The 15038-nt window shown below is 44.6% G+C and overlaps 2 protein-coding genes and 1 long non-coding RNA gene across 9 annotated transcripts in view; 2 read left to right on the top strand and 1 right to left on the bottom strand.

Moving 5' to 3' along the window:
* The window catches only part of LOC142896948 (nuclear factor 7, ovary-like), a 177206-nt gene that overhangs the window by 75549 nt on the left and 86619 nt on the right, over window positions 1-15038 (top strand). The gene's annotated exons all lie outside the window — the stretch shown is intronic.
* trpm3 (transient receptor potential cation channel, subfamily M, member 3) overlaps window positions 1-15038 on the bottom strand; it is a 129953-nt gene that overhangs the window by 51242 nt on the left and 63673 nt on the right. For all 7 annotated transcript variants that reach the window (XM_076038910.1, XM_076038909.1, XM_076038908.1 and 4 more), the window contains 5 exons: window positions 9387-9466; window positions 7337-7538; window positions 5595-5808; window positions 4114-4238; window positions 2184-2355 (listed from right to left, as the gene is read on the bottom strand). In XM_076038910.1, the coding sequence (XP_075895025.1) occupies window positions 2184-2355; window positions 4114-4238; window positions 5595-5808; window positions 7337-7538; window positions 9387-9466 (793 nt within the window). The remainder of the gene's footprint in view (window positions 1-2183; window positions 2356-4113; window positions 4239-5594; window positions 5809-7336; window positions 7539-9386; window positions 9467-15038) is intronic.
* Window positions 1-15038, top strand: part of LOC142896955 (uncharacterized) — a 525186-nt gene that overhangs the window by 464737 nt on the left and 45411 nt on the right. The gene's annotated exons all lie outside the window — the stretch shown is intronic.

The raw sequence follows: 15038 nt of genomic DNA, 5'->3' as shown, positions 1-15038 counted from the left end.
AGTGCAGGAAAAGTAAGAGCAACATAAAAGAAACTGCTCTTTAATTTTAGAAAGTGTATTTTTTTTTTCTAAAAAGTGCTGCCTATAATGAAAATCAGTCATTTAAGCCAGGGTGGCAAAACCACGCAGCTGATTGTGAGTTTCTGGCAGCAGCAGGAGGGGAAACTACACCAGCCTGCAGATTGACAGAGCCGGTAGGTGGCTGGCTGATTCAGAGCGCGTGTCGTTTTACACTGCCAATCCTAATCATGTCGTTTCCACCACGGATGGCTGTGCCGAGTCAGGACGCTCCTTTGATGATGGAATGCAGCTGCACTGTGAGGAGCATCCTCAGTGGACATCGCTGCTCGAGCAGCAGCACTCAGCAGGGCCCCATGAAGCCCTGCAGTGAGCGCTGTGTATGACCAGATAGAGATCCTCCAGATTACAGCAGAATACAGTACTGATGCTGATGGTATCATCAAGGCTCCAAGCTTTCAAAGAAATCAACCTTTTAAAACGACGAAAAGGCGAGGAATGCTTTCGCTGTCCAGGTTCGCAGCTGAAAGGATGAGAAAAAAAAACCTTCCAGCCTGTGAAAAAATACTCACCAAAGTCAACTCTGAAGTCAGTGTATATTTGAGCCGGTCAAAAAAAGGTAGATTAGCGCCATGGGTACAGTAGATTAGCGCAGTCAGATGATAGCGTGACGGTTGGGCGTCCCTTTGCCTTCCCAGCCCCTTTTGCATGAGTCCAGGCATAGGATGACAAAGGGAAGTCCACAGGTCACATGGTTTCAGGGAGCTCAAGTCCATTTTTTTTTTTTTTTTTAATTCAAATCCTTAAAGACAAGTGGGCACTGTGCTAGCCTCAAAACCCTCCTCTATTCCCCTGTGGTAAAGCAGAGAGTAATAGTGTCCAGTTAAACTGTCCCCTTGAGTTGTTATGTGAAGTTGAGAGCAATTGATTTACGATGATGACACCCGAAGGACTCCTACTCAAAATGCTAATCACGACCCTCGTAGCTTCGTCTATGGTACTAAATGGCTAATTCAATTCCACGTGTGCAAAAAAATGAACAGTGAAAACGCTTTTTCGCTCTGTGTAGACGTGTTATCCACCCTTTAACATTGTCAGCTCTGTTTAATACACCCTAATAAAATCTCTATCAGTGAACAACTCTTGACACCACTATCTAGCCACTCTGGAACACCTTTTTTTTCTGACATCCTCAATTGTTGAACGAGATCTGACACTTGAATGTCACGTAAAAACCCCGAGTATGAAATTGCTGGTGGCTGACAACAGAAGAAAAGTATGACAAATAAATTATGGCTGGGAACAACATTCTCCTGACTCAGGTTGCTTCCCTGCCCTGACAGATTCTAAACAATGCTCTGAGAGGCAATTGAGAATCGCATTAAGAGGATATCAGGGAGGTTCGTGCGCACGCCTGCGTCTGTTGGCGCGAGCCAGAGAATGAGCGAGGGGAAGAAGAGGCAGAAATGCGTTTGTATTCATGCAAATCCATTTGGTTTCCAGCGAAGGAATAATAAGGAAATTGAAATCCAGGAGAATGCAAAGCGACAAGGGGCTCAACAGTGGTGGAGCATGACACAAAGGGGCCTAAATGTGGACACACTCACGCAAAATGCACTTTGCGAAACACACATGGTGCCAACGTTTAGGTGGGCATGTGAGACCTGAAATATGCTGCTCTGGCATGTTGCAACATCTTTTAGATCAATAAAACTGAGAACATGCGTTTGAATGAAGGACCAAGTTGGCGCGTTTTCAAATCCAAAAAGCAGACGGGTGTGAATGCTCAGTGTTATGTGAGGAATCCATACAGCTGTCAGAAAGCTTTTTTTGATCAGTAAAAAATGGCCAGTCCCAGGGGAGGGGTCACACAGGTTCACTGAGCTATATCACACCGACATCACACCAGCAGAGTGTCTGCCAGGAACTGTCCAGCACTGAGCTGCTAACGATGATCTTAGCCTTGTTTCAGCTATTAAAAAACAAAAGCCTGAACCCAATTAACCTGCCGGTGCCTTTAATAAAATGAGGATTACAGTTTCATTATGCTGTAATCACTCTGTGCAGCCTCAGAAACCCTCTCATTTTGAGCAAGTAGGTCGGACCGTGAGGCGCCGAATCCGAGCGGCGGCGGCGCTGGCCCGCGCCAGGCCAAGTCCACTCACGTGTGTTGATCTTCTGGAGGGAGATGTGCTTCTCCAGCTGACGCCGCAGTTTGACCTCAGCGCCGTACTTTCCCGTGGTGCCGTTGTCCGCCAGGATGAAGTGGGAGTGGAGGCTGTTGAGCACCGTCAGCTTGCTCATGGGGTTGGACATGGTCTGGTAGGGACGCACCACCTGACCGAGAGAGCACAAGGATTTGCAACTGGCGTCTGATAAACGCACTGGCTGATACGGAGTGAGCGGTCAAGGGAAAATATGCAACTTAATGATACAAAAGAATCTTTGGTCCTGTGATGCATCCACGAACAGATCAAAAGTTTTGTTTTAAATGGAGATTATTAAAATCAAATTACATCACATCATTCTACATACTATAAATAATAGAATAGTATCACAGTATTATTATATATAGTATTAGTATAATAATAGTTTTATATTAATTTGCTCATTTCATTGCTATTCAATGCTAAGATGCTGATACTGGCTGCAGAAAAGCTGCTGGTCACTGTCTTTCTTCAGTCTTCCGTCTTTCTCCCATTCACAGAGTACAGTGGCCAAAAAGGGCCAAAAACGATACAACTGCCTAATGTGCCTTAGTTGGTGAAAACAGCTGCCGGTGTGGAAATGATGCAACCTCACAAACACAAACACAAGTCAAAACAAGGTACAAAAAGAGGATTGTGGCGCAAACGAAAAGTTCAAACGCGTTGCAAGACGTTCTCGACCACCATCTGCCTGTGTGTCTCTGCATTGAGCTGTTCCGCTAAGAGCGCCCCCTGCAGGTTTAGAGCACTTCCGTTCTGGTTCCGTGACTGGTCTATGCAGGGTTTTATTTTTTCCTGTTTGCATGTGTTTTCTTGCTTTGCATCCATTGTGTTTTGCATTGCTTCTCTGTTTGTAGCACATTTGATGATTATGTATATGATTATATGCAGGGTTTTTTTTCATTTGCACCACAATCCTCTTTTTGTACCTTGATTAGCCTTGTGTTTGTGTTTTTACACTTTGTGTTTTCGCCAACCAAGGTGCAGTAGGCAGTTGTATTGTGTTTGTGTGTGACAGACTTGCTATTTTTAATAAGTCAGGGTTGGAGCTTCTACCTGTGTATCAGCTCCCTGCCGGCGAGAAAATTATTTAGCGTGGCACGTCATTGTTTTCTGATTTTTCATTGAGGCGTCCATCAATCTGACCTGCCTCCCTCACTGTGGAAAATCAATTTGGAGGGCCGTGTATTTTGTGTGGTGCGCATCCAGATTTGTTTTTTCTGGCTACGCCGCCGGTTGGCAACAAATCTGAAAGGTCCGTCTCTGAATCTATTTGAAATATTCCCAAGAGTCCCAAATTTAAATGGCACATTTATTTCTCTGGTATTTAAGCCGCGGTGAATCGCAGTAAAAGCCCGGCGAACGCTCATTCAACATTGATGACAGTTTCTAAGACACAAAGTGACAAACTGAGTTACCCTCATGTGGTCATTATACACCCAGTTGAGAGCAGCCGAGGCTGAAGAGTCGAAAAAGAGCTTCGGCACTTAATAATCTCATTTTCGTCGGCGACACTAATCGGCTACGCTTGGCTGGTTCATAGGACATGGCCAGGTCCATTCTGATGAATTTTTCACTAAAACCCAACATTGATTCCAGAGTTTTCACTGAGTCAGCACTCGCCGAGCACGTCTCATGTGGTTTCACCAGCTGCCTGGTTCAGTTTGAAGGGGTGTTTACAACAGATTGGATTGGCTTGCTCAGCATCGCACTTAATAAAGTGTCAGCTGTAATTCACAGGCTCTGGCAACCGTGGACTGCATGCTACATTTTTCATACAATCACATGTGAGGTGGCTTTGAAGAATGCAAAAAAAAAAATGAAAAATGCCCTGAGCAAATGCTTCATATGCTCTTTTTTTCCCTCCCGCGCTTCGAGTGCGACTTACATCTTTGCCAACGAGGTCCTCCTGGTTCTCTACGATGCCCCACGGAGCGATGCCGATGGTGCAGATCTTGCCCCTTGACTTGGAGGCGTGGTCTTTCAGTGCGTCACCCACATGGCGAATCACCCCTGGTGAGAAATGGTGTGGGTTTTAGTGACGGCCAACACTTTGGTCAAACTGGGCCTAAACATTCTGCAACAAAGATAGACACAAACCATCAGGCGCTACTCCTGGCCGGCGTACCAGTCTAGAGTGAACCCGCGCGCGCACACGCACACGCACACACACACACACACACACACACACACACACACACCCACACACACACACACACACACACACCAAACGCATCGTAGCTCCAGGTCTCCGGTTGTTATCCTCAGAGGAGCAGCAGGTCTTTTCCTCACCATCTCTCCAGCTGACATTCATTCTATTCCTCCACCTCGACCCTCAACTTCTGCTCAGTTCATCCCATCATCCATTATTCAGGCTTCTATCTTCCTCTGCCCTGCACCTGCCTGCACCGATTCTGTCACTTAATCTCACTTCCATTGCTTTGTGTATTCCCTTCAATGTCTCTAACTCTGACTCCAGATGTTTTTAAATTGTTTTCTCAAAACCTGGCAAGACCTGTACAGTGTAGCATACGCTCTGAGGAAAGTGCTAAGCTAACTTTTTTTTTTATTATTATCCTAATTTCACCACATGTACGTCCATTATTTGGATTATTTGACCAGCTGACTTTTGACTGTATTCATATTAAAATGTTTAATTTTATTTTAAATTTTTGAAACTGACTATTCACTTTCCCATTTGGACTGCTTTCACATCTCATTGCATTCGTGTCCACGGCGCCCTTCATAAACCCAGCTCCAGGCTAAATTTATTTAAACTATTCAACAGCTCAAGGAAAAACAATCTTTTTTTTCATTCACAACAGTCTTAAGCCAACAGTTTCAACAAACTTTTATATTTCAGATTCTAAAGGGGAACCTCCAATATTTCTTTCGCTGCAGTGGCTGAAAAAATTCAGCAAGTGATGTCAATGTCTGTAAAAATAGATAAATAAGTGAATAAACTTGTTGAAAGGTTGAAATAACATTATGGTCTAAGCATGCTACCTTTCATTGGCATCAGCACAAAAGTAAGCAGTCTAGACTGCCTGACACTGTTTTGATCCAAGTTGCATTGAATAATAATATGGGGGTCAGCTTTTCTCCTGTGGCCAGACTCAAAAATATGCTGACTTGCACTCAGAGTTCATTATACATCTAAACAAAACCTTCAGCAGTGATCCAGTGGTTGAACACATCTCTCTCTCTCCTTCTCTGTCTTTTAGCTTTAGCAGCCCCAATAGAAGGTTGTTAAAAGACACAACCTTTAAGTGCTGTTCAATGTTACTCCCCCTGGTCTGGAGCAAAGCGTATCATTCAAGGAGCAGACTTGTTGTGGAAATGTTTAACTTGTGTTAAAGCATAGGTCACCTGTGTTAACCCCTCCGGTGAAGATCCAAGCCCCGGTCGTCATGGCAGCTTTGATGAGCCCTTTGCCAAAGACCTGCTTGAGCTTGGGCTGTAATTCAAAGTTCTGCAGACCCCCGTGCACTGAAATGAGCAGCTTGGGCAGATCCAGCTGCCACTCCTTGGTCATCAGGTGGAGCAGCAGGTCCGGCTTGGTGTCGTATGACACTCGCACGTACTGGAAGAGACAAGGGCACGTGTGAGCCGTTCGCAGCTGCCTCTGGCGTGGGCCCAAGACATGAATACAGAAGCAGAAGCGGGCGCAACGTATGCATAAACATGCGTTCACATATTTAAAAAAAGTATTGAGTCAAATTTAAAGTACAACCGCTAAAGACGTGCTGAGGAGCAGCCTGGTCGCCGGCTGAGGCTGCGGCAGCGTCAAGCAGATGTTGGCTATGATAGCAGAGCTTCATGCATTATGGAACATTTGTTTGTCCATCAAATTCAACCTGATACGCCCACTTGACATATGTCGGCATTCATTATTTAATGCTACGCCGGGGAAATAAATCAGATGCATTTCAGCTTCAGTTATCGGAATTCTCGGCACGCACTTCGCAAGGGCGACTCCACCGTGACCTCAAGGTGCGTGACGGTGATGGAAACGCGGCATTTTTACGTCTTTTATGTTGACGACGAGCAGCGCGTACTTAGCGGAGGCCGCTCACGTGACCGCTGCTCTGTATGTTCCGCAGGTTTTATTCGCGTTCCGCCGTGTCATCATTCACGTCAACCCCCTAAAGGCGCTGCCTATAGTCAGGCTCAGCACGAGACGTTAAGTTAGAACGTCTTGGCGATCGTTTGTGACACTGTGCCAATGTGCAGCGCCGGCGTTGCACACACAGTCAGTCAGATCAAGAGGAAGAAGATCAAGGCCGCGTCCCTCCGCACCTGCGCGCTGTCACGCTGTGTCAGCTTCCTGCTGAAGGGTGAAATTTCACTCTACATGCTCTGTTTTTTACAGTCCTTTTTTTTTTTTTTTTTTTACAGTATATTCAACGGGGGAACATTCAGTATCAGTGCATGCATTTATCTGTGCCTCTTTCCTGCAACGTCAGACACTAATCATCACAACATGGCAGGATTGAGGCTCACAATCAATTTATGGGTGTGACAGCACCTGTAACTCCCCACGACCTGATTGAACAATCAATCCTTGGACTGGCCAACAACAGCTTATCTGAAACATCTCACGTCCCACATCCCAAATTTGTCTTACTGAACTCCGGAAGGAGGTATAGGGTCCCTCCATGCAAGCACAATAGATATAAACGCGTATTCATCCCACTCTCAGGGACAGGATGGATGCGAATGATAAGGAGCTACGTGATGCTGGATTTGCACAGATGACCTGCACTATTTATACAACTCTGTTGAGTATTTTAGTCTTCTCACTTCATATGTGATTGTTCATGTATGTTTACTATTTATATTTATGATGGAGTTTCTCATTTTGTGTTGTGGAATACGTGGTTGTGAGAGGGATGTACCTCTCAGTCCCCAATACGGCCAATAAAGACACTTTGACTTCCTCTGCTGTTGAACTAAATTGCAAGCTGGCCTGGATGCACTTTCAGACCTGACACTCTATTAGGTTCTTCAGCCCCCTGTTTGGCCGGCGGGGGGGCTGACTATCCGAATTAGCGCGGTGGCAGCCGGACGCGGATGAGAATGCAACTCGGTGGATGCGTTCCGGCAGTCACCATGGCTTTGTTGGAGTGTCCTCCTCCCTGGAACTCGATGGTGCCGAAGGCATCGGTGGGGCTGAGCTGCGTGTGCTTGCTGATCGACCACTTCTCCGACAGGCTGTCATTCTTGGCCAAACGCTCCGCCTTGTCATTCTGACTGGACGAGATGCCCGGGGGCAGGCCCACATGCTGACCTACCAGGCGGCCGCAGCAGCACCTGCAGGAGACGGGGGAGGCACAATGCGTTGTCAGGTTAATGTGGCGCGCATACCGACCCAGCGAACCACGGGATGCCGCAACCAGTGTTGGCGAGTAATCTATTACAAAGTAATTCACTACTGTAATTAAACTACTTTTTAAATAACAGAGTAATGTAACGGGATTACTGTGAAAAAAACGCAAAACTGGTAATTATATAATAATTACTTCATCAAGTAACGATTCCAGTAATGCTTTACCCGCAAAAAGTTTGAAATTTGGAAAAACAACCAAAAACAACGATGTCGCAGATTGATGATGCAGCCATGCATGCAACGTCATTGATAATGAAATTTAACAACTGTGCTTCTATTTACTTTAACAATATGGGCTGTGCAAAAGGCATTTTGGAAAATTTTGGAATTGCAAAATTTGCACTTTAAATAAAGTTCATTCCAAAGCACTGAGCGACTGTTACTTTACCTTATTTTTTAGCTCACGTAATTAGTAATTGATTACTTGTGAAACGAAGCAGTTGAAGAAGTAATTAGATTACTTTTTAAAGGACTAATCAGTAATCAGTAGTTGGATTACATTTATGGAGTAATCCCAACAACACTGGTCGCAACACACCTGAGGGAAAAACAAGAGGGGTAGGAGGGAGAGACTGAGGGAGAGGCAGTGTTATGTGTGGAGGCCAGAGCTGCCGTGACAGCTTGTCATCTGACTTTCATGTCCTGATTGGGAGGAGAGGAGGAGAGGAGTAGGATCTGTGGGCCCTTGAAATCTTTTATTGGCTCTGTCGCTTCACAAACATCTGTCTTCTCCTCTCAGCCGCTCTCTCCTCACCAGCAGCTCCGGGATTTAGCAGAATGACAGTTATACGCGTTGTTGCGCCACTGCATAAGCGCGCGTGCTAGTTTGGATTTGCTTGGTGCAGCGCCGTGCGATTCACTCCCCCCGCCCCACAGACACAGAGTGTTGTAGTGGTAGCCCAGGGAGGAGCGGGAGACAGGAGGCTTTGATAATCACTTCATGTTTGCTTCAGCTCTGAGCGAAGCTGCTTCTTGGCCCTTTCTTCTTCCTCAAGCATCAATATGAGTGCTTTCCTTTCCAAAGAGGTAAAATGATGCAATTTAGTTTCTGCACACAGAGACATCAGGGCACTGCGTGTGTTTGTGTGTGTGTGTGTGTGTGCATGGCCAAAACTCCAGCCACCCCGATAATTAATGACCTTTGACAATAATATGGTATATTTTGCTGGCCAGGCCTGAGCCTCAGCTCCACATCCATGGATTTAATATATATAGAACGCCTGTTTGCTCATTAGTGTGTAGCATTTACCTGTGATGCAAATAAAGGCCAGCATGATATTACTCAGGGGCAGCTTTTTGTAAAGGTCAGCGACAAAACAGGTCACCTCATCGTTTTTGTCTGGGCATTACGGCTCTTATATAACTCACTCACCGGGGCCTCATACATTTCTGGCAAATATATTTTTGTTTTGTACACAGTGATTTAGGCCCTGTTTACACGAAGATGGGTTTCTCTGAAAAAGCACAAATATTCATGCGCTTCGGCCTTGCGTTTACACTGAAACCACACAGACCGAAACTGCACAGTTTTCAGTCATTTCCAGCGTATTCTTGTAAACTGGAATTTCTTTAAATGCAATTTTGTGTAAACGCGTTTTTTTTTTTTTCCTCCAAGAGCGTTTTCGAAAATGTGCAGTTTCAAAAAAATCAGTCTCGGTGTAAACGGCCCCGTAATGATTAATCCCCTCTATAATGTTGACCAATTAATCCACAGGACAGAGCAGAATGTCACAAATGCATCAGGTTTTAATGATAGTGATGTTCACACTTACCTATGGGGGTCTTTGGCGCTCACTATGATATGAACACATTCTCTCTTGCTGAACGCTCTCTCTATCCACGATTTCTGTGCCTGCAGGAGAGAACAAAGAAGAGCACTTCAGTCCCTGCTCATCAGATAAGGGGAGTGGTGACCACGGTGTGCAGAAGCGACGACAGAGAAGTTCACCTGAGAAACAAAGTGCGCTTTCATCTTTAAGATTTCATTTCTGAAGTTCAAAACTCTAAATCTAAATCTGATTCGGAAATGTATAATGTGTAAAATACGTAATGTTATTGGCTATAACTGAATATATAGTAACCTGCCCAGCAAAAAATAGAGTGAAGACAACATTGTATTTTCATAGCCATGTTGCTATGCAGACACATCTGCTGCAGGTCTGAGTGTCAGAGACTAACTCCAGGCAATTAACCTACAACTGGCACAAGCCAAGGTAGACCGGCACCTTGCTGGCAGGGACACGCACACAGCGAAGGATAAGAGATTAACTGGTATTTGTATGTTCATCAATGATAAAGGACACACAACATTTATTTTGGCACCCTTCTGTGAGCAAGTGGGAAAAGGCCTCGCAATCAAGAGCCTGTGTTTTGCATTCTTAATAAATAAATGAATATATGCAAATATTTATTTTATATATTGAAAGTGTGTGTGTGTTATCTTTCTATGTACACACACCATCATCAGCTCTTGAGGGAGGAGAGAGTCGCCATAAACACTCAGACAGACAAAACTGTTTACGTCTGTCAAATTACGTGCGGACTTGAGTGCAAACTGTTTGTGGATCTGGCGGATGCGCTGTTTTTGGTGCTATTTGCACAGATTTTCTGACGTAAAAGCCTAGGCCCTAGGTTCTGCTGAAGGATTGTGGCAGTTGGTAAGGGAATGTACACAGACATGTACGTGCGCGCGTGCACACACACACACACGGATTGCCCTCCTTGGGCACATGGACATACAACAAATGGGGAACTGGTAGCCAGAGATACGACTGGAAGTGAATATTAAAAAGAAAGAGGTGGAAAGAGACTTAACGTCCGCCTTTAAAGGTTGCGTGAGAGTAGGAGGTCAGTGATGTAAGAGCGTTTGAAATGTATACATCTAAAGCATCTAAAGAAGTTGAAACCAGCCTTCAGAACCCAATTGAAAAAGGCGATGAAAGTGCTTAGTGACAAAGCAGTTTGAGGAAACGAGGCGACAGCCAATAGCAGGAGAGAGAGCAGCGATTACCTCAAAGTTTTAGTGCTGAACGGATGTAAACATGGGCCATTAAGAAGATATTACACCCCAGTTCATTGGGAGACAATCAGGCAAACAGTTTTAGGGTCCGAGTACAAAAACAGTATATACAGTACGGAAACTCCAAACTGTTAAAAAGGAGATTCGGGTGGTACAGCAGACAGCAGATGTGTGCCTCCTTGATCCTTCAGATGGACCGAAACACGTCTGTCAACTTGGATTGAAGCTGTTTGCGTGAAGTAGCTGTCTGTCACATTCAGGCATCCATCCAGCATCCTGGCCTCTTCACTAGAAGCCACAAGTTGATAGCTTTCTTCTAGAGTGCGTGAGTGTGTTAGTGTGCGTTGTTTGTTTGTTTTGTTTTTTTTTACGACATAACCACCCACGTCTTTATACACAAAATCAGCCGATTGGTTGAGGAATCAGGGAAAATTTTAAGACTAGAAGTTTCAAAGTCAGAGCCATTCAGTTGCAGAGCACAGCTATAAAGTCACTTGGGCTGAGATAATGTAGTTAAACAGTTATTATCCAATTTGCACCATCCTGCACTGAACAGGAACTGATCCACAAGTCAATGACTATGAAAGTATCTTCAGGTAAAAACAAAACCCAAGAGTTTGATTTTGTTTGGGATAAAAGACAAAAGTTACTGTGCATCTTCTTGTCATTTTTTCAGCGGAATTCTGGTCGACACCAACAATTTTTCACCCAAGACGCAAAGCACTGTTGCACTCGCAGACAGCGCCCCTCTGTCGTTCAAATCAATGACTCCTAACTCTTCCGCTCTCTTAAAGTTTTCACACATTTTGGAGGACGAGGACCTTGCGTGTGTGAGGGGGTTTGTGGCGCCACGACAGATGTCCCACAATAGGACTAAATGTCACCGCGCATCACCAGGAGGGCACACAGAGCAGACTCCCAAACCCACAACAGAGGGAACACAACAGCCCTGAAACAAAGGGGATGGGCTTTTTTTTTTTCTTTTTTTCCCCCCCTCGCCCCTCGGTTTTATTCTGGGAGAGCTGCCCCGGCTTTTCTCCCAGCCTGCAGAGCTGGGAGCTGCTTGTACAGGGCTTTCCCCACAGCCACCACTACAACAACACACGTCCCCATCCGCCTGACTGGCCCCGTCACGCCGCTGAACGCCAAACCCCACCGCAAAACTGGCCGGCGGAACGGGCCGGGCCGACACGCAGGCACACTTACCCTCGCGCCAGACTTGCCACGATTCACCATTACTCTGGGGGGCCGAGGGGCTGCTTTTAGAGATCACCTTGGCCACGATGACTCAGCGGCCACAACAACGCCCCCAGCCCCATTCTTTTCCCTGACACGCCAGAGCGTCGTATTCATCCGCCGGCTCATTATGGGCATTATGGGCGAAAAAAAAAAAAAAAAAACTAGATCCACTGGACTACTTTTTCAGGTTCTATGTTTTTTATGTATTTGCCCGGGAGCACTGATTGTAAAGCAGTTTGCAGGGGATCTCATTTCTCTGAACTTTCTAGAAATGCCACTGTATCTCTATGTATTTCAGTAAGCTCTCGCTGTACTGCAATTTTAATTTTGCGATGATTTTTTTTTTGTGGGAATCATTTTCCACTGACCGGCCTCGTGTTGTCTAACTATCGGCACTGTAATGTCCTATTTGCACTGAATTCCTCTGTGATTATCCAGGTTTTCAAGCTACCTGAGAATCTGTCCATCTATTCCTTTTCCAGACAGCAGTTGCACACAAGCTTCTTTTTTTTCTTCACCTATTTCCATTTGACCACTTTCTTCCAGAGTAGATGACCTGATCACCCTTTTTTTTCCATATGCCATTTTCACACTACGACACACTGAACAATTAAAATGTATCGCTTCCAAGTCAACAGATGTGCAAAATGACATGCAACTGTGTGGCAAATGATCTGACAGCCCATCAGGGGTTTTGACTTCATTGTGCTCAAACTCCATCACTCCTCTGCAATCTCCCCCCCCTCGTTTTTAGTTCCTCTGCTGTTATTCCCTCTGTGAAGCACTGGCACCGGTAGGGAGTCAAGACCATAAATCCTGTTCCTCAGTCAGTTTTTTTGAAGTACATTTACGCTTTAATGTTACTTTCTTAATCTGCTGTATCGAAATGGTTAAAATGCAATCAAGTATTTTTTTTTTTTCTGTTTTTTGAATAGTTCCTTTGGTGAGGCAAACATGATTCCATTCAATCGGGATGAAAAACTAATTAAAACAAATAAATTCAATTCAAGAGTAATCACAAAAAATCTGGATCAGAAGCAAGAAACCCAAGCACTCTAGGCAATACAGTCTTCCCATGAAATGCTCTGCACACCAGCACTAAAGAAATGAGCCAAGGATAGTAATATAGTACAAAAACAAAACTGTGCTTGTATGGTGGAGAACAAACAGTCCCTTTCTTGTTATTTAGTTCTAAAAATAAACTGTGAAAAAAATAACCCAAGAATAGACAAAACCAGGAAAGTGTAAACCCAGAGCTGTTGCAAAACAAAAAAAGATTCCCAGGCTGAGCATCTACACAGAAACAAAACCTTGCGAATGCATTTCTGTGTCGTGAGACACCCTAGATATTCTCTGATGCCCCCAATAAAAAAGTCATGACATATATACATAAGATATATAAAGAAACATCAATGATTTGCATATTAATCTCATTTCAAAACTAAACCTGGGCCCGCTTTCTGAACTTACCTGAAGAATGAAACAGGCTGCACTGCTGAGACGCTCTCCTCTTAAGCATGGCGGAAGGTTCACATTATCACCACTACACCCACTTTTAAAATATAAATCACTTCACACATCTGACAAGAGCAGAAACGATGGGGCCACCTCTCACTTCACCGGCAACTGGTCTCCTCTGGGACTGAGAACCCTGCGTCTGCGTGCGTGCGTGTGTGTGCGTGTGTGTGTGTGTGTGTGTGTGTGTGTGTGTGTGTGTGTGTGTGTGTGTGTGTGTTCATGGTGCTGTAGCTATGTAAGACAATCTTGAAACATGACTAAACTGCTCCAAAGATGTAAACTGATAGATAGCGAGATAGATAGATAGATAGATAGATAGCGAGATAGATAGATAGATAGCACCGTGGCACACATCTACACGTCTTACCAAACATTTCCTATTTATACACCACAAACACGGAGACCAGTTTCCTGCTGTTCTTAATAGCACATAAATTATTTCCTCGCTGTTTTCATCAAAGAGATTTGAAGCCACAAACCAGGTTTAATTAGTAGGAGCAGTGGGGGGAAAGCTGGGCATAAAGAACTGTAATCGGAACTGAATAAATCACAAGAATAGATTAGTTGTGGAAAAAAAACACTCCAAGGAACTTTCCACAAAGTGTAATCCCACCTTTTTCTATTTTTTTTTAAAGGAAGGCACACGCACGTACACCCACGCTCAATAAACGCATCTTGGCAAAATATGTGTGTATAAAACATGAGAAAGTAGACAGCCTCTCTAGTTTTCATGTAAATAAGGGATAATATATTCACTGGCACGGCGGGCTCAGAGTGCTCGGAGGAATGCACCTGAGTCCAAACATACCAGATGCTCCAAGGCACTAGAAGCAAGACTGTATCACAGTGTGCTTGTCTTTGGGTGATGGCGCGAGTGTATTCAAACACACACACACACACACACACACACACACACACACACACACACACACACACACACACACACACAAATATGCACGAGCAAACAGTGAGGATGGAAGTCACAATCATCATGTTGCAATAGACTTTAGATACAAAATGTTGCAGACAAGCTTCTCTGCTCAGCATACTGAAGGTTCAGTCATCGAACTTCAATAAAATATGACAGTGCCTCAGTCCAGCTCTCCTTTCTTCAAAGTACAGGCCAGTTGTCCTATCATAGGAATCACCTTGGGGAATATCGCAACCCGTTCGCTTCAGTTGCATTCAAGCAAAAGAAAACACAGTGTGTTTGCTTCTGACTCTGGGGGAGGTTTTAATACGCACCTGGTTTCAAGGCGCCACATCTGCCGTTGTTCTCTTTTTGTCACATTGCCTCAGGAGGCATTTCCCCGCAACCTCACTGTGAACTCGCTTGCATTTAGTCTCCAACATGAATTCCAATTACTAATAGCTGCATTTGGGTGGCACAACCTCAACAACAAGTTGGATTATATTATAATCTCCAATTTCCTTCCAAAGCCACCTGCCGCTGCGTCTTAAATGGCAAGATAGCAAAGTTGGGTAACTTGTTCTGTTTCCTGGTGTGATCATTTTGTTTTTTAAAACACAAAAGCCAACTTGCCTGTGCTCATGGATGTGCTTTGCACTGGACATGACAGTACAAACTTCCTTAGTTCACCAGTAAGGAATTGAATTTGAATCAACCATGGAAATCAAATCACTTATT

This window comes from Nelusetta ayraudi, unplaced genomic scaffold (genome assembly GCF_046127955.1).
Source record: "Nelusetta ayraudi isolate G7.1 ecotype Tasmania unplaced genomic scaffold, CSIRO-AGI_Nayr_v1 ptg000058l, whole genome shotgun sequence".
Lineage (NCBI taxonomy): Eukaryota > Metazoa > Chordata > Actinopteri > Tetraodontiformes > Monacanthidae > Nelusetta > Nelusetta ayraudi.
The sequence above is the reverse complement of the archived record's forward strand: the minus strand, read 5'-3'. Positions and strand labels throughout refer to the sequence as shown.